Raw genomic sequence first — 23,679 nt, 5'->3', positions numbered from 1 at the left:
AATGTTGCTTCAACAAATATACTTGTATACACACCGTTGGAAAATGTACGTATTTCTAGAGGTTATATACCTAAAAGTGTATTTAGTATGCACATTTAAATTTTCGACAGAATGCTATCAATTTGCCCAAGTTTTATCAATGTATATTTAGCCAAGTAGATGTGACAGGGCTCTTCTCACACCATCAGTGGTATGAGAGATTATCAGTCATTCTCATTTTTGTCAGCCATACAGGTAGAAAACTGCATTAAGTTGCATATCCTTGAGCAACAATGAGGATGTTGCTTTATATATTTATTATTTGTATTTTACTCTGAATTTCCAGGCTACAGGGGCACCTGGTTGACGCAGTCGGTTAAGCGTCCAACTTCAGTTCAGGTCACGATCTCACAGTTCGTGGGTTCAAGTCCCACGTCGGGCTCTGTGCTAATAGCTGAGAGCCTGGAGTCTGCTTCAGATTCTGTGTCTCCCTCTCTCTCTGCCCCCCACCCCCAACTCTGTCTCTGTCTCTCAAAATTGAATAAATGTTAACAAAAAAAATGAATTTCCAGTCTACACATCACACCCTTGTTGCATAGGGGTTTTAAATCTCTTTCTTACTACCTTTTAGAAACTCTTTGCATATTAGGAATATTAACCCTTTGATTATTTTTTGTTATTTTTGCAAATATTCCCTTTCCAGTTCCTCATTCTTCTTTTAAATTTTCCTTGGTTTCGCATGCTACATAAAACTTTCAATTTCTTATAAATTTGCATCTGTAATTTTTTATACAAATCTATGATTTGTGTCTTACTTAGATACACTTTAAGTGGTTTTTGGATAAGAAATATATATATATATATATATATGTATATATATATATATATATACATATATATATATATATATACACACACACACACATATATAATGAATTTGGAGTTGCCTTTATAATTATTTGGAGTCCAAAAAATGCAGTCTGGGAGGACAATATAAAATAAATAAATAAATAAATAACCATTAAATAAGGATTAAAGAGTTTGGGTGATTCAAATTAATTTTAGTTAGGGAATCAAAAAAGTCTTCACAGAGGAGACTCGTTTGAAGTAGGTCTTGGAGAATGGAAATAAAAAGTTAAGGCAAAGGGGATATGCATTTTTATAGGAGATGCAGCAGGAATGACCAAAAGAGGGGACAAAGGAATCACAAAGCACCTGCTACACCTTTTGGGTCCTTATTTTGGTTCCAGGCCCCAGATCAGGTGTTGTGGATATGTTATCCTGTGTAAAATTCTCCCACAATCATTAAGAAACGCTCTGCAAGTATGTAAGCCCAGACATGTGTGTCACTAACCTGTTACTCTCCTTGATGGATTTTTGACTTCTAGCGCCTTCTACTCCTGTGCACATTGCCAATGGCATGAAAAACTACCTGAAGAAACCTTCCTACATGCAAGACAGTACTGTAGATTCTTCTGAGGATCACCACTGGCCACATGGTACCCCAAGGCACATCTCAGAGAGCTCTTGTGGGCAGTCTGGGGGCCTGCGTGAAGGAAGCCTGAGTTCTCAGGATTCCAGGACTGAGAGTGCCAGCTTGTCCCAGAGCCAGGTCAATGGTTTCTTTGCCAGCCCTGCGGGTGACCGAACCTGGCAGGAATCACAGCACGGCAGCCCTTCCCCTTCTGTGATATCCAAAACCACTGAGAAAAAGAGGGCTTCCGCTGACAGTAATGGAAACAAGACTAAAAACCCAGGCATTTCTGATGCAACAGATTACTCTGACCGTGGAGATTCAGACATGGATGAAGCTACTTATTCGAGCACTCAGGATCATCAAACACCAAAAAAGGCATAGTTTAATTTAAATCTCTGGTTTGTTTTTGTGTGTGTTTGTTTTTTTCATTTAATAAAGCAAACAATAGCAAATATATTACAGAGCAGGATAATCTACTCTAAACTGCTTTTATTAGTCTGGAAAGGAGGAATCGTGTATATATTATGTTACTAACTAACTGCTGCTGCATTTGATACTAACTTTCTGACAAATTAGCAGCTTTGAATACTAATTCTAAAATGGCTATTATTCTGGGAACTTGCTACCTGATAACAGAAAGGAATGAATAATCAGGTTATGATTATTTTTTACAAGTCATTTATATCTTGCATATTTAACATTTCTATTAATAAGAGAATTTAATATCTGAAAATTCTGTTCTTAAGTAGCTCACATGATGGGCAGTTGACTTTACTGTTGATAGTCTGAATTCTTCTGAAGTTCTGAATGTACAAAAATAATAAGAACAACAACATACAAAATTGCTCATTTCCTAGAAATGACATAAATTTAAACTCACATTCACAAGCGGATTCAGAAAAGACCCATAAGCTCTTTGTTCATGGAGGAACCAACATTCCTCACAAGAGGGTAATGCCCTTACAAATGGGTCTTAGGTATTGTTTATATTGGATTTGTAAATATAAGCAAAGTAAACATGAAGCCTACTCATCTTAGAGGTCCAAGTTAAAAGCTGCTGCTTTGATATATATTGATTTTTAAAGGAAATAGAAATACTTTCTACATTCAGGAGCATAAAAAGCATTGGACAAGGATTATGTAAAAGCTAGGTTTGAACTGGGTTCTGGGATTCCCTCTGCCTTATCTAGCTGTTTGACCTGAAGGAAGACCTTTAATGTCTAGACCTCAATATCCTTAACCATAAAATATGAAGGCATTGGATTAAATGATCTCTAAGATGTCTTCCTGCCCTCATGATCTTTGAATTTACTCTATCCTTTAATATCTTGCTTTTTCTTAATTTTTCTAAAAAACACATATTGATCTTCCAGTAGTAATTCATTCTGACTCTAACAAGAAATCTTTTTGTTTTTCTTTGTTAAGGAATCCTCCTCCTCAATGAATACATCCAACAAAATGAATTTTAAAACTTTTCCTTCATCACCTCCTAAACCTGGAGATGTCTTTGAGGTTGAACTGGCTAAAAATGATAACAGCTTGGGGATAAGTGTCACGGTACTGTTTGACAAGGTTTTCAAATGTTTTCTCTTCTCTATTTCCAGCAACCTATTGTATGCCAATTTATTAATTTATTTTGCTTCGAAAGGGAAACCTGTCAAATATTTCCAAAATTAAAAATTGAATTGTATCTTAAAACTTTTTAAAAAATAACTTTTGTGCTAGGCACTTTTTCCTGTGATTTAAAAGAAATTAGACAAGTCTATCTACTCAAACCCCTTACGTTTCATAATGTTTAATCTGAATACAAGACTTAGAAAACATAAAATTAATAAGTATGTTTTGCATACATTTGACACTTCTGCATAAGCATGGAATAATACATTTTAACCCACATGATAAATAAATTCTAATGTATATTTATATGCCCTTTCTCTCCATAATATATCTAAATTTGTAAATGTGATTAGTATATTAAAATTAGAGGTTCCCAAGGAATATATGTACTTTTAAGGTAGTTAAAATATGAGCATAGGCTATTTGATGAAAATGCTTGAGACTTGTATTAATTCTAAAGTGTAACATTATCATTTATGACAGTTGAAGGGTATTGTTAGGTAGGAAAAGCCATTTAGAAACATGGTAGAAATAGCACTATTAATATACCGAGGTCAAAAAGAAAACCTAATGTTCTAGCACTTTTAAAAATATCATAATCCTTTACCTCTTGTCCTTAACTTCTTTAGAATTTTATTATCTTTCTGTTGTGTAGGGAAAGAAAAGCTGTATATCCACAAAAGATGGAGAATATACTCATTAGATCTCATCTACATTATAACAAAACTTACCTACCAAAGCCTTTTAAAATGAAAAAAAAAAAAATGTTTTTCTTGACTCATGAGATTTGCAAGTTTCAGTTTAGCAGATATGATCTGAAGCAAATTATTCTATTTGCTGTTTTTTTCAGACAGTCATCTTCTACTAATTTTGCATAGATGGATTTTGCTTCCTGCTTGCTCATAACTCATGGTATAGACTTACAAAGGGAGAGCAATTCTTCATACAGTCAAGATCTGACATGTTGTTTTCTGAGTAAAGAGTTTTTCTAAAATGTAACTGCTTTACATTTGGAAAACTTGGCTAGAAATATTCTTGGGTTTCGAATTAATTGCATGTGCTGATGTGGTACTGCTGCTTTGGCTGATGGATTGAACGCTTTCTAGGTCTCAGATTTGAAAGATGGAGTGTGAAATTTCTCATATTACAAAATGTTATTTTACTTGTCTTTTTCCATTTAGGGGGGTGTGAATACCAGCGTCAGACATGGTGGCATTTATGTGAAAGCTGTTATTCCCAAGGGAGCAGCCGAGTCCGATGGTAGAATTCACAAAGGTAGAGTGTGTGTGTACAGGAATTGCATATAGGATTATCATTTCAACAAATAAAGTAGAAATTAGGAAATTCATAAAGACCTTTAAATATTCATAATAGAAGAACACATGCAATTTTTTTAAGACTAAAGCATTAAAAAAAACTCCTTGATGTCATTCCAAAACTCTTCTTTCCAGCCTAATCTCTAGTATCAGAAAATATCTTGACAGTGTTTCAGTTCATGTTTTGTACTTTCTGAGAAGCAAATTGCCAGAAAATGAGAAAGGAATAGTGCTCTTGTAAAAACACTGGCATCTACATTTTTAATAACAGCTAACTAGGTTAGTGCCCTCCAATCTCTCTACATTTATAGTCAGTTTATTTAAATTGACTTTATAGGGGCGCCTGCGTGGCTCAGTCGGTTAAGCCTCCGACTTCAGCTCAGGTCACGATCTCGCAGTCCGTGAGTTTGAGCCCCGCGTTGGGCTCCGGGCTGACGGCTCGGAGCCTGGAGCCTGCTTCCAATTCTGTGTCTCCCTCTCTCTCTGCCCCTCCCCCGTTCATGCTTTGTCTCTCTCTGTCTCAAAAATAAATAAACGTTAAAAAAATTTTTTTTAAAATAAAATAAAATAAATAAATAAATTGACTTTATAATATATACAATATCTTCTTCTAAATTGTATTTAAGATTAGTCATAAAATTAGGAAAGAAAGTAAACACATATTAAAGAAACTCTGTGACAGAATTTTGTCCAGAATTTGTCTGAGTCTCTCCTTAAACAAATTAATACAAAACAAGACCACAAGATATTAGAAAGCATATAGAATCTTTATTTTATCATCTACTTTTCTCAAAATTGCTGCCTAATTTATAGGTGATCGTGTTCTTGCTGTTAACGGAGTTAGTCTGGAAGGAGCTACCCATAAGCAAGCTGTGGAAACACTGAGAAATACAGGACAGGTAATAAATAGCTCATTATACCAACCACTTAAGATAGCTTACAAGAACATAAATAATTTGTGAATAATATCTGTCTCACTAAGATCTCCAAATTTATTAGTCAAGAAACCAAGCCTGATTCATGTAAACGTTCTAATATTTTTTTCCCTTCAAATTGGGAAGCAGGTATTATTGCAAGAGGTTTTTCACTGAGGGAACTTGACTGTCTATATCACATTTAGCCATAATATTACCAGATCTGACGGGAGGAAGGGTGGAGTTTGCATTTTTTTTAACTTTTTGTCAACAAGGACAAACATCTAGTGATTTTCACTTCTAGTCATTTTTCAGCCCAAAGCTGAATTATTTTCTAAAGTTTACCAAATTATTTATAATGGTCTATGTATTATAGCATAGTGGTGTTTTTATTCTAGTGCCCAAATTTCTTATAACATGTTTATGTTATTTCTATAAGAGAGAAATTTCTTTTTAATTATTTTTTATACAGAAAATAAGAAAAACTTGACTCTGAAATTTTCAGTCCGTTGCTTTGTTTTTTGTTTTTGTTTTTTCCCCTCCCTCTATCTATGTTTTTGGGTTTTCTTTTTTTTCTCTCCCTCTATCTATATTTTGGTGGACCAGTTACTTTAAATGATTTTATAAGATCAACCATATAAAGTCCTCAAAATTTACCTACTTTCTTATAATTCTTCTTAGTTAATGAAATGCTATTCCATTTGTCCAGGTGGTTCATCTGTTATTAGAAAAAGGACAGTCTCCAGCCTCCAAAGAACATGTCCCCATCACCCCACAGTGCACCTTTCCAGATCCAGATGCCCAAGGTCAAGCCCCAGAAAAGATGAAGAAAATGACTCATGTCAAAGACTACAGCTTTGTCACTGAAGGTCAGGCCTTGGGAGACTGTCATCTCACCTTTAACTTATTCTTGACTTACTCAAAATTTGATTTTTGTATGTTGGATCATAATTCGTGCCTGAGTCCCTCTAATTACTCTTGTCAAGTATAAATAATCTGATGGATCACTATACCATTTTTTTTTAAGGACATATATATGCACCTCTTAAGTCTGAAAGACCTCAGGTAATGAAGTCATGCATGAAACAACTTTTGGTCACTTAATAGTCCTTTGAATAGTTATAAAATTCAAATGAAATTTTTAAGGAAAAAAATAACTATAAATAATTGCTGAGAATGGCTTCAAACTCATATGAAACCTTGACTTGTAACATTTTCTATATTTTTGATTAATTCTGTGGACTTGTCAAGCTAACCCTAGGTAGAAATTCACCTCATAGTTCCCAGATCATGATCTTTCTTACAAACTTTGCAAGCTCTTGGACATACTGCTACTTGGTAGTAAAATAAGAAATTAAGAATAGGGGCACCTGCGTGGCTCAGTCCGTTAAGCATCTGACTCTTGATCTTAGCTCAAGTCATGATCTCACAGTTCAGGAGTTCGAGCCCTGCAGAGTCTGTCTGGGATTCTCTCTCTCTACCTCTCTCTCTGCTCCTCACCCGCTCTTGTTCTCAAAGTACATAAATAAAAGTTTTTAAAAAATAAGAAAATTAAGAATGAGGTAGTACTGAGCTTTTCATAAAGCTAAGTGTTCATAATACAGAAATACCCTTTATTCTGAGATTTCCATCTATCTCATTTTAAGGGGCATAAATGTCCTTTACTTTAAAAATGCTGATGGTGGTATATACCATTGTTTTGCTTTTTATTTTAAATCCTTATTTGATTACCAAATGCTTAGTGCCTCAGAATTAGTTGCAAAAGTAAGGAGAAAAAATAGCCCAGCCTGTATTATTTTATCTGATTATGAAAATAAAATTAGCATACCTACTTTACCTCTTTATACTGCCTTGTATTGTTTATTTCTTCCATCACTCCTTCCTTAAATATGTTACTTCATTCTTTTCTGGTTATTGTTCTTTGAACTTCTTTTGTTGATTGAAATTTGTCTATAATGCCATATCAATTTACTGGATTAAATTATACCTCACTGAAACACTGGAATGTCAGCTTACTTTCCCCTACCCTTCTCTAACATTTGCTTCACTCTTCTTACCATCTTTCTCCCATTGTGTCCCCAAACTTCCTTCATTCTTACCCTTCCCCAGATTTTTCTCTTTTTTTTTTTAAATGTTATTCTATAATCTTTGAAAACACATGGGATTAAAGCATAATTTTATTTTCAGAACCCAGATATCAAACCCTCTCTTCTGTTCAAGTAGCTTAGTTCATGCAGCTTAGTTTATTAAGTTTTTTTAATGATAGAGAGTGTGAAATAGGATTTGAATATAGAATAAAAGTACAGTAAGTACCTGTAAAGCTGTAAATATTCTGAGAAGATGGGTTTTTTTAAATGTGTCTAAAAGCACATACGTTTGTATGTACATATGTGTACACAGCACGATAAGAATATTTAAATTTTTTTAATGTCTTTTTTTCTCCAGAGAATACATTTGAGGTTAAATTGTTTAAAAATAGCTCAGGCCTAGGATTCAGTTTTTCTCGAGAAGACAGTCTTATTCCTGAACAAATGAATGCCAGCATAGTAAGAGTTAAAAAGCTCTTTCCTGGACAGCCAGCAGCAGAAAGTGGAAAAATTGAAGTGGGAGATGTTATCCTAAAAGTGAATGGAGCCTCTTTGAAAGGACTGTCTCAGCAGGTGAGCCCCCAGGTGTTGAATGTAATACTTTTAATAATGAGATGGATTAGCCTTTCATTATGATTTCATAGTGCTATCTTAACTGTATCTTCATTTGTCATTCATGGTACCCCTAGGAAGTCATCTCTGCTCTCCGGGGAACATCCCCAGAAGTATCCTTGCTTCTATGTAGACCTTCACCTGGTGTGCTACCAGAAATTGACCCTGCTCTTTTGGTGAGAACTATGAAAAGTTAATTTATATTTTTATAGAATAGCAATTGAGTGATTAATTCAGCTGTCATGGTTTTGTCACTGATTGATCTCCTGGGTCTCATCTACTTTATTCTTTAACTAGGAGTATCTTGGGTGTGTCACGTGACCTCCAAGTGCAGTCTGCATATGTAATATAAAGTAATTCAATTCACTTTCTCTTCTCTCCTTTCCACTTATAAAGTTCTAGGATTTTAGGAGTTTGTTTTCTAAGCATAAATAGGAAAAGATTTCAAATCATGGTTACAGGGGTGCCTGGGTGGATCAGTTGGTTAAACATCTGACTCTTGATTTTGGCTCAGGTCATGATCTCATGCGTTCATGGGTCCGAGCCCCGCATTGGGCTCTGCAGAGCCTGCTTGTGATTCTCTCTCTCCGTCTGTCTCCCCTCCCTGCTCACACACTCCGCCTCTCTCTCTCTCAAAATAAATAAATAAACCTAAATTTAAAAAGTAAATAAATTAAAAATAAAATACAATAATGGTTACAAAGCCCTTCTGTCCATTTCTTCATTGAACCAAACTGGGAAGCATAATTCTCATTCTGAGCTAGTTTAAATAATAAAAACGATTTGAGGGGAGCCTGGGTAACTCAGTCCGTTGGGCGTCCAACTTCGGCTCAGGTCATGATCTTGCGGTTTGTGGGTTTGAGCCCTGCATTGGGCTCTGCACTGACAGTGTGAAGCCTGCTTGGGATTCTCTCTCTCTCCCTGTCTGTGTCTGCCCCTCCCCCCACTTGTGCTCGCTCGCTGTCTCTCAAAATAAATAAATAAACTTTAAACAAATAAATACATAAATAAAATTTATTTGAGAGTTTTTGCCCTTATTTTTAATACTAGAAATCACAGAGCAAGCAATATGTTTGTCCATTTCCCTTTCTTATGTCAAGGAATAGCTAAAGGATCCAAAATCTATTTTGATGGTTATTTATAAATTACATGCTGATAGGTAGGAATCCATACATAGATGGATAATAATATTAATACAATTGAAGGACAACTTTTGTCCTCTCTACTTTATAGTGTGTTCCATTACCAATAAACATGACCCCTGGGTATGAAAGGCAGCAGTGTCTGGCCCCAGAAACTTTGGTCTTTATGTCCGGGAGAGGGGTAGTTGTAGGATATTAATAGGAAAATATGATTTCTGTAAGGTGTATTATAAACAGCATTTTATGAGACTCCATTGATTTTTGGCAACAGATAGGAAGAACTGAGTAGAACTCTCCTCTTAATGAGTATATAAATTGATACAATCTTTGTAGAAAGCAGTCTGGAAATACTTAGCAAGGCCTTTCAAAGCATCCTATGTACTGACTATTATATAGAAAATTATAAGGAAATAATGAGAAACTCAGGTGAAAATGTACATACAAAAAAGCTCTAGATTTCTATTGTAGCAGAAAGTTGGAAGCAACTCTATAAAATAAAAGAATTCTGAAATAAGTAAAAGGTATAGCCATCTGTGGGATCATTACATAGTTTTATGCAGTTTTTTTCAAAGCATATTTAAGGACCTTAGAAAAAACTCATGATCGAAACCTAAATTTCAAAGTAGGCTACAGGGGTGCCTGGCTGGCTCAGTTGGTGGAGCATGTGAGTCTTGATCTCAGGGTTGTGAATCTGAGACCCACATTGGGTATAGTGATTACTTAAAAATAAAATCTTCCATGCTGTTCCACCATCTTGGCTCCCCCCTACTTAAAAATAAAATCTTAAAAAAAAAAAGTAAGATATAATATATAATTCTGATGTAAAGTATAAGTCATATGATATTGTTATTTTCGCATATATTTATATATGATTTTTCTGTGTAATGAGCATAGGTTACCTTTATTATCAGAAAATAATTGAATATTTTAATGGAAAGTGCTGCTGTTCAGCATGTTCCTTTTCAATTAAGTGTTTTAGCGTTAATATAAGTTGTCACACCCCGATCTCTTTAAATGTGTCCATTACAGACCCCGTTGCACTCTCCAGCACAAGTTCTCCCAAACAACAGTAAAGACTCTTCTCAAGCAGCATGTGTGGAGCAAGGCACCAGCTCAGATGAAAATGAAACGTATGACAAAAACAAGAAACAATGTACATCCAGGAGAGACAGTTACAGTGACAGCAGTGGGAGTGGAGAAGACGACTTAGTAAAAGCTCCAGCAAAGATACCAAATATGAGTTGGAGTTCAGCTTTGCATCAGACTCTGAGCAACATGGTATCACAGGCACAAAGCCAACGTGAAGCATCTAACGATCAGGAAGACACCATTTGTACCATGTTTTACTATCCTCAGAAAATGCCTAATAAACCAGAACTTGATGACAGGTATTGTCACTATTATGTGACACTATTATGTAGCACTGAAAGCAACTGCTTCTTGTTTGTGACAGGAGCAGCAACATACATTTCTCTAAGAATGAAATATGTCTGTGTGAACTTCACAGTGATCAGGCAGATGATGGCTGTATTGGATATCCAGTTACTGTGACTGACAGTTTTAGTTAGCAAAACCGTAAGCTCTCTAGCCGTTCAGCCTGAGACTTGCTGCTCTCTTGAGTATATTTACTAGTAATTGGGAAAGTTGTTTGTATTTCACCATAATTCATATTACTTACAAGAAAGAGAAAAGACCTATTTTGATACTGATGGGGTAGGAGAATAGGGAGTACTAATATAAAGAGAAGTGATTGGTGGGGAGGAGACAGTTTGCAAAAGGTAAGCATAGAGGCAAAAAAAGGAAAAGACTACATCTGTACCTCTAACAATTAATCATACATTTTACTGTTTGGTTACATCTTTGTGTATATCTAGGTGCAACCATACTTGTTCAAGTTCTTTTGGTGTTTTGGGGCTTTTTTTCCCCCATTGGATCATCCAAAATAACCACAGGAATAAGACTTATATTCTTTTTCTATTTCTTCTCTTTCTTATTATGTTGAAACACACATTAGGCTTCTGAAAATATTGGCTTCAGCCTTTAGTTAATGACTAGGAATCAAAAGTCTATTTATTTAACCTGTCTTACTAATTTATGCAGCTTGAAGAGCTTCAAAATAGAATCTGGACAGGGGCACCTGGGTGATTCAGTTCAGATCTCACAGTTCTTGAGTTCGAGCCCCATGTTGGACTCTGTGTGCTTTGGATTCTGTGTCTCCCTCTCTCCCTGCTCTTCCCCTGTTTGTGCTCTCTATCTCTCTGTCTCAAAGATAAATAAACATTAAAAAAAAAAAAAAAAAAAAGAATGTGGACAGAGAATAAAAATGGGTATTGTTAGCATCTAGCAGACATGAAATAAATTCATAGTCCAGAGTTAGGCAAAAATTAGCTAGGAATGCAATCATAAGCAGACATGAATATGTGTTAAGCGCTTTCTGTTTGTGGCACAAACTTACTGTATTGACATTGAAATGTATTTGAAAATAGTCTTGCTTCTTTCTCTCTGTAGCAATCCTCCTTCCCCTCTACCACTGGACATGACTCTTGGGCAGAGCTATCAACCCCAATCAGAATCTGCTTCCACTAATTCAATGGATAAATATCATATGCATCACATTTCTGAACCAACTAGACAAGAAAGCTTGACATCTTTGAAAAATGACTTAGAAAACCACCTTGAAGACTTTGAGCTGGTGAGTTGTTTCCTCTGTATTAAGAAAATTCTGGGGCACCTGGATGGCTCAGTTGGTTAAGTTGATTGGCTCAGTTGGTTAAGTTGGTTGATTTCATGATCTCATGTCTTGATCTCATTGTTTATGCGTTTAAGCCCCACGGAAGTCTCTGCACTGACGGTATGGAGCCTGTGTGGGATTCTGTCTGCTCTTCCTCCACTCACACCTTCACACATGCAATCTCTCTCTCTCTCTCAAAATAAATAAACGTAAAAAACAAATTCCATGTTTTGTCAGTTAAGATGTAGTTACACAAAGCTTCCCTTTAGGGAAAAGGCTGTCTTTTTGAGTAGGTTCATATCCAGGTCCAGTAAGTAGATAACATATCTGCTGTGTTTCTCTGCCAAGAATCAGGGGAAAAGACAAAAAGACCTGGAAATAAATCCTGACGCTACAACTGACTTGCTATAATTTGGCAGATGCCTATGGAATTACTTCATTCATCTGAGCCTTAGTAGTTCTGGCTATAAAATGGGGCTAGTAACCTCCTAGGACTGTGATGAGGATTAAAAGAAATATAGGTACAGTACCTAATACAGTTATCTACTATTTCCCGAATCCTGATGAGTTGCCTATTTAATTTTTAATCAAATTTGAATGTAAGTTTTTCTCTTCCACACTTTTTTGTATATGCCCAAATGGAATCCTTTACATTGTACAAATAACCCTATAACTTCTGAATCTTTAAATTCAGTTTGGAAGCCAAATCTCCAAGAATAATATCCTTTACATTGATTGAAAGTCAGCCTTTTTCAATATTGTTTTTATTATCCAAGTAATAAATATTTATCATTGGAAAATTAAAAAAACAGATTTAAAAAATACTGAAACCACTGATAATCTCACCACCTAAAAATCATAAACATTTTGGAGTTAATCTCTTCAGATACTTGGTTTGCCTAGAAGAGTGTGTGTGTGTGTGACATATACATCTTCAGTTTCATTCTCAGCAATAGAAAATAATCTTTTCGAAAAGAGAAAAAAAGCTTTGCAAGATTTCCTTTAGAAGTGTGTCATCACCCCTGTAAACTATAAGCAACCTTCATATCTCATTCAAAATCTTTTTTTTTTTTTTAATTTGAGAGAGAGAGAGCATAGGCAGGGGAGAGGGGCAGAAGGACAGAGAGAGAGAGAGAGAGAGAGAGAGAGAGAGAGAGAGAGAGAGAGAGAATCGCAAGCAGGTTCCAGAGTCAGCATGAAGTCCAACACAAGGCTTGATCCTACAACCCTGGGATCATGACCTGAGCCGATGTTAAGAATCGGATGCTCAACTGACTGAGCTACCCAGGCACCCCTCAGTCAAAATCTTTAAAAAAAAATTTTTTGTACAACTAAATGAAGTTGTAATATCTAATCACCTAAAGGCTTCATGTTTTTACAAGAAAACCTTTTCTTTTGTGGCTCTTGGCATCTATCTTAATTGCTCAGAAATAGATGAAGAATTTTCCTACACCTTCCCCTCAAAATATACATCAAAGGATCATCAAAGTATAACCATTCATGTGTCCTTGTTTACCTTGAAAATACAAAAATTGAAGCATGAGTAAGTTTTGTCTCAGCTATCTTTAGACAACACATAGTGTTGCTTCTAAACCCAACTCTTAGATGGGGATACATTCTATCTAGAATTGGATAGACCTAGCTTCACTTGGCTGAGATCAGTAATCTTTTAAGGTTTGATTTCCTCCTCTGCTATTCAGTAGAAATAATAGTCATCTCTGTTCGTCAATGGGCAAAAATAGACAACCTAAAGAGTCGCTGTTTTCTTCCCTAGGAAGTAGAACTCCTCATTACCCTAATTAAATCAGAAAAAGGAAGCCTGGGCTTTACAGTAACCAAAGGCAATCAGAGTATTGGTTGTTATGTTCATGATGTCATTCAAGATCCAGCCAAAAGCGATGGAAGGCTAAGACCTGGGGACCGGCTCATAAAGGTGAGACATTAAAGAATGGATTTATGCAAATGTGGCCAGAGACCAAGTCAGGGCTGGAGAAGGAAGAACAAGAAGGTTGAGTTAATATAACACTCCATTTCTTTGTTTGGTTTATGTTTTCCTTCTCCACCTCTTAAAAATAAAGGCCTTTGTATAGTTAACAGTTTAGGGAATGCTGAAAGTGCCCTTTTTAATTTGAAAGTTCCTCTACTCTTACTTAAAGCATTACATAAGCTGTCTTGAGTCTTAGGGACAGAAAGTTTCTTAAATTACCATGAGGATAAATTTCCTATATTAGCAAAATAATGATGCGTTTGTTAGATATTTTATGTTATTATTTCACATGTAATTACTTGCTCATTGTACTTATGATTTCCACAGTAAAGGGAATTAGCAATAAATTAGAGACCATTCTCTTACTGGCTAAGGTAGAGCTAGGGAGATTGCTGTATTTTCATGGCAACTTCTCTTTCCAAAACTGTAATCTATTTTGCCTCTTTCTCATTTTTGTAGGTTAATGACACAGATGTGACAAACATGACTCACACAGATGCAGTGAATCTGCTCCGAGCTGCACCCAAGACAGTCAGATTAGTCCTAGGACGAGTTCTAGAATTACCCAGGATGCCAGTGCTGCCTCATTTGCTACCTGACATTATATTAACATGCAACAAAAAGGAGTTGGGTAATGCACATTCAGGCTGTGTGCAGTGTGATTTTGTTGGCTAGGTTAAAAGTAAGTACTCTTAAGACTAAGGAAAACCAATATTTTCTATTCCCTGAAGGTTTTTCCTTATCTGGAGGTCATGACAGCCTTCATCAAGTGATATATATTAGTGATATCAATCCGAGGTCAGTTGCAGCCATTGAGGGTAATCTCCAGCTATTGGACATCATCCACTATGTGAACGGTGTCAGCACACAAGGAATGACCTTGGAAGAAGCTAAGAGAGCATTAGACATGTCCCTTCCTTCAGTGGTGCTGAAAGCAACAAGGTACTCTGCAATTACTTGTGGGTTTTGTGTGTTTGCTCATGTTTCAGGCTGTTGATCACACCTACGTTATCTTAAAAAGATATTCCTGAATTAGTAACTCACAGACTAAACTGGCAGTTTATAAAGCTAGAACAGACTTCTTAATAGGAGATTCCAAGAGCACTTTAAGTGGATTAGTGTTTGGATTCATATTTGCAGTTGATAATAGGGTGGTTACCACATTTGTCAGGATGTTTTCAATTGCAAGTAAAAGAAAATACAACTCAACAGTGGTTTAAACAATAAAGGGAACTTACTAGTTTATAGGATTTAAAAGTGCAAAGATGAGGTGGTCATCAGGTGAAATTTGATGCAGGCTATGGCTCCATTTTTTGCTGTTTTCAATTACTCTCTTTTCTGTGTATGTGTTTCCTTCATGATTGTTAAGTGGCTTTGTCACTTAACACATGGCACCGTCCAGAGCAATCTTCTAACAATTCTCACCAATAACCATGGTAAAGCAAGGACTGTCTGTTGCTTGCCTTAGACCTAAATTAAGGCTATCCCTTGAATTGAGACCAAGAAATAAGAATATGTCAATTGGCCTAGGCCAGTCCTGGCCCATTCCCAGAGCTGGAACAGACTTAGTTCTGCCCAAACGTCATGTCTACAGCCAATGAGGCATAGAATTGTCACTTTCACCATACCTCATGACAATTTCACATTGTAAGAAATGCTAATGGCAACTTTTCCTTCACTTAATAATAGAAATAAATTGAAAAAAAAAATGTATGCATTAGTTTCAAATTACTACAAATATAGTGGCATAAATGATAAGTTTATTAATAGTTCTGGAGGTCAGAAATCCAAAATGAAAAAAAAAAAAAAAGATCCAAAATCCAAAATGGATTTCAGTTGGCTAAAATCAAGATGTTATCAGGGTTGCATTCCTTCTTTAAGAGGTTACAGGAGAAAATCCATTTCCTTGCCTTTTCCACCTTCCAGAGCTTCCCTTCCATCCTCAAAGCCAGCAGGCATAACACTCTACTTATGTTGTCACATCTCTTTCTCTGACTCTCTTTCCTCCCTTCCTCATTCATTTATAAGGACTTCTGTGATTACATTGGGCCCACCCAAGATAATCTCCTCATCTTTAGATCCTTAACTTACATCTTTAAAATCCCTTTTACCCTGTAAGGTAACATATTGACAGGTTTGGCAGATTAGGATGTAGCCACCTTTGTGGGGCCATTATTCTGCCTACCGTAATGTACATACAGCCAGACTTTCTAAATTACACATTTATGTTACATTTATGTCTGTGATACATGGTGAGTTTTACATAGTATGTCTTTAAAAGTATAGAAAATGTAATTAAATAATTTGATCATAAACATTTGTTCCTTCTAAACCTTTAAATTTGATTGTGTACTTTTTTTCTTTGAATATAATCCCTAGTCTGTTTCCCTCATATATTTCTTTTTTTTTTTAAGTTTATTTATTTATTTTGAGAGAGAGAGAATCCCAAGCAGGCTCCAGACTAACATTGTTAGTGTAGAGCCCGACATGGGGCTCAATCCCATGAACTCCAAGATGATGATCTGAACCAAAATCAAGAGCCAGATGTTTAACCTACTGAGCCATCCAAGCACCCCTACCTCATATATTTCTAAAAATTAGATTGGAATACATTTATTTTCATAGGTGTAGCTGAATGTTAATGAGTGGAAGAGGAAAGTGTTCAATCTGGAAAATATTTTTGTGAAAATTAACATCTCTGTGAACCATAGAGCCAGCTAATTTTTTTTGCCTCAAAACTAGTAGAGTACCCTTCATGCTAGCTCTAAAATCACTCTCTTTTGCCCTTCTGCTTTTCTCTTCACTTTAGTCACAACAGATATAGTGGTGCTAGTCACAATTACTTTCCCCTTCATTCTTCTTCCAGCTCTCTCCACTACTATATATATCTACCCTCTTTGAAGCCCACAGCCAGCAATAACAGAGAGGTATATATTTGTGGTCATTGTCTGTATATCAAGAACTGTACAGGGTCTGTGGTCTTACCCAACTTGCAAGCTAATAAGCCAGCCTGTTATTGTTTCTTGGATGCTGGTAGAATGTATGAAACTCCTGGGTCAGAGACAAAATACTTTTTTGGTAACCACAAGCAACAATGGCATGGTATTGGGACAAGTTCCACACATCTTCTAAGTCTCCTGAAGATGACACATGTGGCCTAGTGGATTCCTGCACATGCAGTGGGTTGTAGTACCAGAGAGAAATACCATGAGAAGAAGAGGAACCCTGCCCTTCATGGCAGCCTGTAAGAAAACCTGCTTTTTATTTGGAGAAAGAGCCTCCCTCATCCCTCAAGCTTGCTCATCACAAACATAGCCTTGAGAACTGGCCCATATAAAAAGCAGTCAGGGCCTTTCATTTCTGGGGTACCCAGGAAGAATATGTAGGATGTGTAGGGCCCATAGTAAATTGCTTCTCCCAGCACTATATACTTTAGGCAACCTCCCTTTTCTCTCAAGTACTAGCAGTGTTAAGATTGCATACCAGTCCTGTTTCCAAGGTGATGTCTTTAACAGTTTTTCACATTGGGTGGTACTATCCTTCTTATAATCTTTTAAATATATATATATATATATATATATATATATATATATATATATACACACACACACACACATATATACATATATATGTATATATGTATATATATAATGTATATGTATATATAATATATGTATATTGTATATATGCATATATGTTTATATGTATATATATAATGTATATGTATATATAATACATATGTATATATATTGTCTAGATTTTCACTTTAAATAACTTTTTTAAAAGCATGTATCAAGGGTTTCAGATATACAAAACTTAGTCATCTATAATTCCTAAGTTATCTTTGAACCATCACCTGAATGACAGTGAACTAAGTTATTAGATCATGAATATTACAAGTGTTTTAAATGAGGGGAAATACAGTAATGTGTTAATCCTAAACCCAGAGAAAAATTATGTAAAGAAATGATTCTTAATCTTTTTTGGGTCAAGAATATCTCCCTCTAGAAAAGAGGTAGATGAAAACTGATAAATATTTTGTATACAGCTTCCGGGTGCCTAGACCCCCTGAAGCCTATCTGGAATAAAATTCTTGTGGCTCAATAGTTACCAAGTGGTTTGAAGGGTATTTAAACAAACATCTTAAATAATTTGGAATTGCCTTTTTTTTTTTTTTCTATGACACAGAGATGGCCATCCAGTGGTCCCCAGTTCCAAGAGGCACACTCTTGCAACCCCACAGTCAACCAAAGTCAACGGTAAGGATACATTCATTTTGTGACACAAGTAGTTATGCAGAGATAACTATTTTTTTTCCCAAAAGCAAAATTGGAGACTATCACTACAGTGTTTTTATCACCCTTCCAGAGTGCTTTTCAGGATCTAAGTACAAAAAATCACATTTAAATAAAAGCATCTCTAAAATTCAGTGCGTAATAGGAAATAGTTGAGCAGCATGGACCATGGGATTTACAGCCAGATAGACCTGAGTTTATAAGTTCTGTGTGCCCTTAGGAAGTTACTTGATCTGTATCCAAGCTTCTATTTCCTATTAGTAAAATAAAAATGTTAGTACTATCTATCTTATAAGGTTATAATGAAGCATAAATGCAATAATAATATGTAAAATGCTTATCATAATGATTGTCACATAGCAATTTATTCAGTTATTGAATCTCTTCTGTGTGCCAGGCATTGGTCTGGGCATTGGGAGCATGGCAATGAATACACAAAGTATCTGTCTTACATCCTAGCATAATAAAACAAATTGTAGTATTAGTGGTCGCGACCCCTGCTAACATAAATTTAATGCTTATTCTTCAGAATAAGCATTCTTCTAAGTGCATTAGTCCTCAAAACAACCCTGTGAGAATAGTGTTACTATTATCCTCCGTTTATAGAAGGAGAAACTGAGACACAGAGAAGTTTGATAACTTACCCAAACTCACAGAGTTAATAAATGGGAGAGCCAGAATTTAAACCTGGGGTTTCTGATTCCATGCTCTCATTCACATAATCGGGTTCAGTAAACGTAGCTTCTGATGCCCATGATAAGAATGATAGACGTGGGAATGTGGTTGAAATTAATGTATTTGAAATGTGAATTCAGTACTTCATACATAACTAAACTTTTAGGTCATCAGGCAGTAACATCTACCAAAAGAATCTCACTACTACAGTTGTAGTTTATCTTCAAAACACTAAATTACATCTGTTCCCCTCCTCGCCAGTTTTCTTGAATGCCTTAGGGATCTCAGCTTCTCTCTAATAGCTCCAGTTCACGTTAGAGAGGGACTATCTCACAGAACGGTCAGGAGAGCATTTTTTCTAGTGACTTACGGGTAGTTACTTGTTGCCTGTTTGTAGTTTCAGAGCTAAAGAGAGCTAAGCCCTGCCCACCTTGTAGAAACTGCCTAGTGAACTGTCTTTATGGGGTTCTCTCACTTGACTCCCTTAGAACTGATCCTTTATGAGTTCTGAAAATCAGTATCAATAATAGGAACTCTCTTATAGTGATGGGAATATAAAATGGTACAACCATTTTATAAAACAGACAATTTCTTTAAAAAGTTCAGCATGTGCCTCCCATATGATCCAGCCATTCCACTCCTTTTTGTTTACCCAAGAGAAAAGAAAGCATATATCCATACACAAAAAAACTGTACATGAATGTTTTAGCAGCTTCCTTTGTGAAAGCCAAAATCAAAAACCACTCAAATGTCCAAAAACTGCTGAATGAAGAAACCAATTGCAAAATATCCAAACAACAGTACTATTCAGTAATAAAAATGGTCTGGTACTCATAGCAACCTAATCAAAATAACCCCTCCAAATAAGACAGCTGAGTGAAAGAAGTCAGACAGAAAAAAGTTTATACTGTATGATTCCATTTATTCAAAATTAAAGAAGATGGAAATCATAGTGACCGAAAGTAGATTAGTGGTTGCTTAGAGACAAGGTGAAGGGCAATTAGGGGAACAGGAGGGAGACAGTACAAATAATAAGCCATGATGTTCTGAACTATTCCAATATGACTTTTTGAACTAGTAGTTTATTACTGGTATGCTCTTTCAGTACTTTTCTTGGAAGGTTGATAATGTTTTATACCTCCTGGAAATAATATTAAAAAACATTCTTGACTGTAATAACATCATCCACATAATTATAGAAATTCATGTCTAAAAATTTCCTGTCAACCTTCATCTTTCTAGGTGGAATTATTTTTAGGTCATTTTCAAATAGAAGTCCTTGAGTACACAGATGGGTACATTTTTTTTCTTTTCTGTTCTTTTCTTTTTTAACTTTCCAAACTCTGCTATATGTTTCAAAGTCTCTTAAAGATATAATTTGATGAATCAAATTATTTTTAAATATGATTTTTAACTGTAATACGTATTACATTTTTAATGTAATATGTATTGAATCTTTGTACTGGTGGCTAAGAGTTAAAAGTAACATTTGGTTTAGACATATATTAAAAGTTCTGTTTAGTTGTATCCGTAACTTACTTTACTGTGTTAAATTGATAGCCGTTATGAAATGATATGAATGGCTCACTATCTTTCCTTAAATAGTGAAGTTAATGTAGATCAGTACCTGTGATGCCTCTCCCATTCAGTTGAGAGAATTTACATTCAGTGTCTGATACTAGAACCATTCAGACCGAACTGAGCTTTTGTGCAGACTATAGTATTTTCTTTTAAGAAATTAGCTTTTTCCTTGGGATAAACCCTTTTCTAATATTTGATTTTGTGTAGCTGGTTTTAAATCATTTTGCAATATGACCTCTTTTAGTGCACTAATGAAAATAAGAACATGCACAGAAGTGTGGGTTTTCTTTCACTGTTTTGATGTCCCTATTGGGTTCCAACTGGCTCTTCTCTTACTCTCTGTGTTGTTCCTTTCAGGTCACCACACTGTGGAGCCTTGCCACAAGCCTGTCCTCACTCCTAGTAATTCATCCTCCAAGGTAAGGAAAAGGCTACCTTCTTCCTGTCATACTGCCTTATCTAAATACCCAGCTTGTTTGTGTCTTGAACCAAACTGATTTCGCATTTAAATATTTGCCTTTTTTAGATACACGTACTGATATAAGGAATATATTTTAGGGAACTAAATAGACCTTGCTGAATAAAGCACACAGTGTAAAGGTCCTACATGAGCAACCCTACATCATTTGGCACATATTCAGCTCTTATATAAGCTAATCTCTTAAATGGATAGCTTCAATACTTAGATCTTTTTATGAAAGTTCACAGTTCTTTTGGTTGTGTGTTAGATACCCAGAAGAGAAGAACATACATAATTAAGAGTAGAATTGGTCCTTTGAGTTAATATTGGTCAACAGTGACCCTCAAATGACAATCCTCTACTGCTAGTAAGGAAAAACAGTACTGACAAAAGAAATAGACATACTTGCTTTTAGAAGGACATGGAAAATGCTTTACCTCATAATAAAATGTAAGAACCTGGGGCGCCTGGGTGGCGCAGTCGGTTAAGCGTCCGACTTCAGCCAGGTCACGATCTCGCGGTCCGTGAGTTCGAGCCCCGCGTCGGGCTTGGGCTGATGGCTCGGAGCCTGGAGCCTGTTTCCGATTCTGTGTCTCCCTCTCTCTCTGCCCCTCCCCCGTTCATGCTCTGTCTCTCTCTGTCCCAAAAATAAATAAAAACGTTGAAAAAAAAAAATTAAAAAAAAAAAAATAAATAAATAAAATGTAAGAACCTAAATCATTTAAGATTAACAAAGAAAAATCTGGAGGTGAATTAGCAAAGCTACTTTAATACATAGCTGAATTCCACTTCAAGCTTTCTCTTTAAGGCTATGTGTATGCCCATTCGTTTGGCTAACATTTCTTTTTATGATTTTCTTTTGGCATGTAATGAACATTCTAAAATGATCCCAGCTGGATATCCACTTTGTGGAATTGTTTAATCCCACACACACCCCATACAGTCTGAGCCCCACTATTTGAATGCCTTTCCACATAAGCTCCAGAGCTGAGGCATTGCTCTCCTAGTAATCTGAAAATCCTGTCATCTCAGCAAAATCTGGACAAAAGCTGGATTTAACATAGAAGGAAAATTTAGTGACCAGAAGGCCAAAATTCCATGCCTTTCACCTCACTGGTCCAGCAAGTCTTTAAAAGATATTGCAATAGAAGAATTATTAGGCAGAAATGATTGGGGCACAGAAATAAAAATGCCTTGGTCTTGGTATGTTTGTGGATTGAGAGAAAGCAAGACCCACTATTCCCTGTTTATTCATAAGGTCTACAGTTACACAGAGCTGGAACACCTGGATTTTCATGTATTTCTAGTGTTAGTCATGTTGTATGGTGCTTATTTTCTTTTTAAATATCAGCATGTTGTTGAAAGGGAGAAGGGGAGAATTTCTTTTTAAGTTAACATAAAACACTCAGAAGCTAGGACCTTGGTTATTCATGGTTGCAAACATTTTTTGTTGGAGTTAAAGTCTTTCAGGAAGTCTCTCAAGCAATACTCTGTCCTTGATGCTAATGTCTGTGCTATGAATTTCTCATGAAGATTGGAGTTTCACAATCCAGTAAAATCTGACATTGTGTAACCATTATTTATGAAGAAATAATTCTATTGCGTCTATCATTTCTACTTTTTATCTTGATAAAAAGAGTAAAATCTTTGGAGCAAACCACCTTTTATTTGTATAAAATTATTTCATTTTATCCTAACCATTTAATTTTGCATTTTTACCCAAATCATTTTTCTTTCAATAGGCCATGTACCATGAAGTGTTCACAATTTACCATTGAGTTAGAAAGTTAAATTCTGTTCAATAAGTAATTTGTAGTTATGAATCCATTGTTATTCTTCTTAAATTGAGATGAGATTTAGACTAGACTTAAAAATCTTTATATCCAACAGTTGACCAGGATGTGAAACTGGAGTTTATGTCCAAGTCACAGCTTCACAAATACTTAGAAGATTTTTTCCCTTTCCCCCAACTTATTAGTTTAGTAATCCTATAAAACTTTTAGAAAAGATTTAAAGGAAGACAAGTCTCATAAAATATGCCTCAAAAAAGAGATTTCTGCACTCAAATAAGCTTAGGAAATACTACATAATAGACTCTTGGCAACTCAAAATTTATATTAGTAAACACTGTGAGAATTCTTAGAATAGAAATACTGATTTGATGTTGTATTATCTGCTGTTTCCAGAGGTTTTTGGTGATGGAAAGTCCCATTCTCTTTGTACATTCCATTGTACTGATGTTTCCTAGAAACATTCATCTATCATGGAGAGATATCAAATGGATTATGTACAAAGAAAGAGGGAGAGAAGGACACGATGGGGCAATCTACAGTCCCTCCCTAATCCTGGAAGTTAGCAAAATAGTAAACTAATGATTTGCTCTGGTTTCATACTTTAGGTTAATGGGGAAGAAATAATTGAAGTTGTGTGCCCTGAAGGAAAATGCTCTACTTATCAGATGAAGGGATCAGCAGACTTGATTCTCTCCAAAGGTAGTTTTTCCAAATCAGTCATCCAATTACTCTAAATGTCCTAATAGTTCAGGTAATAAAGAAATATTAGGTATTGGGCTTACATGTTTCTATAGTGTAACAAGGAAAGATTGTTGTTCAAAGAAATAAAAGAACAATGTAAAATTAATTATTGTTCATTCATTACTGTACAAATGTGCTGTATCCTAATATTAAAAATATTTTTAGATGATTAAAAAGATAGCTGGTTTTGTTTGAATAGTGTTTCTTACATTCCTTGGAAGCAGCAATTCACAGGTAACCTAATTAGAAAATTTTTCTTGGACATGTATGGG

The 23,679-nt window shown here is 35.6% G+C and overlaps 1 protein-coding gene across 8 annotated transcripts in view; it reads left to right on the top strand.

Annotated features, from left to right (window-relative positions):
• The window catches only part of PTPN13 (protein tyrosine phosphatase non-receptor type 13), a 235,138-nt gene that overhangs the window by 187,844 nt on the left and 23,615 nt on the right, over positions 1-23,679 (top strand). For 5 of the 8 annotated variants that reach the window (XM_058719585.1, XM_058719586.1, XM_058719583.1 and 2 more), the window contains 15 exons: positions 1,368-1,831; positions 2,882-3,028; positions 4,255-4,348; positions 5,203-5,288; positions 6,013-6,172; positions 7,749-7,963; positions 8,080-8,178; positions 10,174-10,532; positions 11,653-11,836; positions 13,650-13,808; positions 14,322-14,493; positions 14,594-14,804; positions 18,051-18,121; positions 20,771-20,832; positions 23,272-23,365. In XM_058719585.1, coding sequence (XP_058575568.1) covers positions 1,368-1,831; positions 2,882-3,028; positions 4,255-4,348; positions 5,203-5,288; positions 6,013-6,172; positions 7,749-7,963; positions 8,080-8,178; positions 10,174-10,532; positions 11,653-11,836; positions 13,650-13,808; positions 14,322-14,493; positions 14,594-14,804; positions 18,051-18,121; positions 20,771-20,832; positions 23,272-23,365 — 2,577 coding nt within the window. The remainder of the gene's footprint in view (positions 1-1,367; positions 1,832-2,881; positions 3,029-4,254; positions 4,349-5,202; positions 5,289-6,012; positions 6,173-7,748; positions 7,964-8,079; positions 8,179-10,173; positions 10,533-11,652; positions 11,837-13,649; positions 13,809-14,321; positions 14,494-14,593; positions 14,805-18,050; positions 18,122-20,770; positions 20,833-23,271; positions 23,366-23,679) is intronic. The other 3 variants (XM_058719587.1, XM_058719580.1, XM_058719584.1) reach the window with 2 other exon arrangements.

This window comes from Neofelis nebulosa, chromosome 3, assembly GCF_028018385.1.
Source record: "Neofelis nebulosa isolate mNeoNeb1 chromosome 3, mNeoNeb1.pri, whole genome shotgun sequence".
Taxonomy (NCBI): Eukaryota; Metazoa; Chordata; class Mammalia; order Carnivora; family Felidae; genus Neofelis; species Neofelis nebulosa.
The sequence above is the reverse complement of the archived record's forward strand: the minus strand, read 5'-3'. Positions and strand labels throughout refer to the sequence as shown.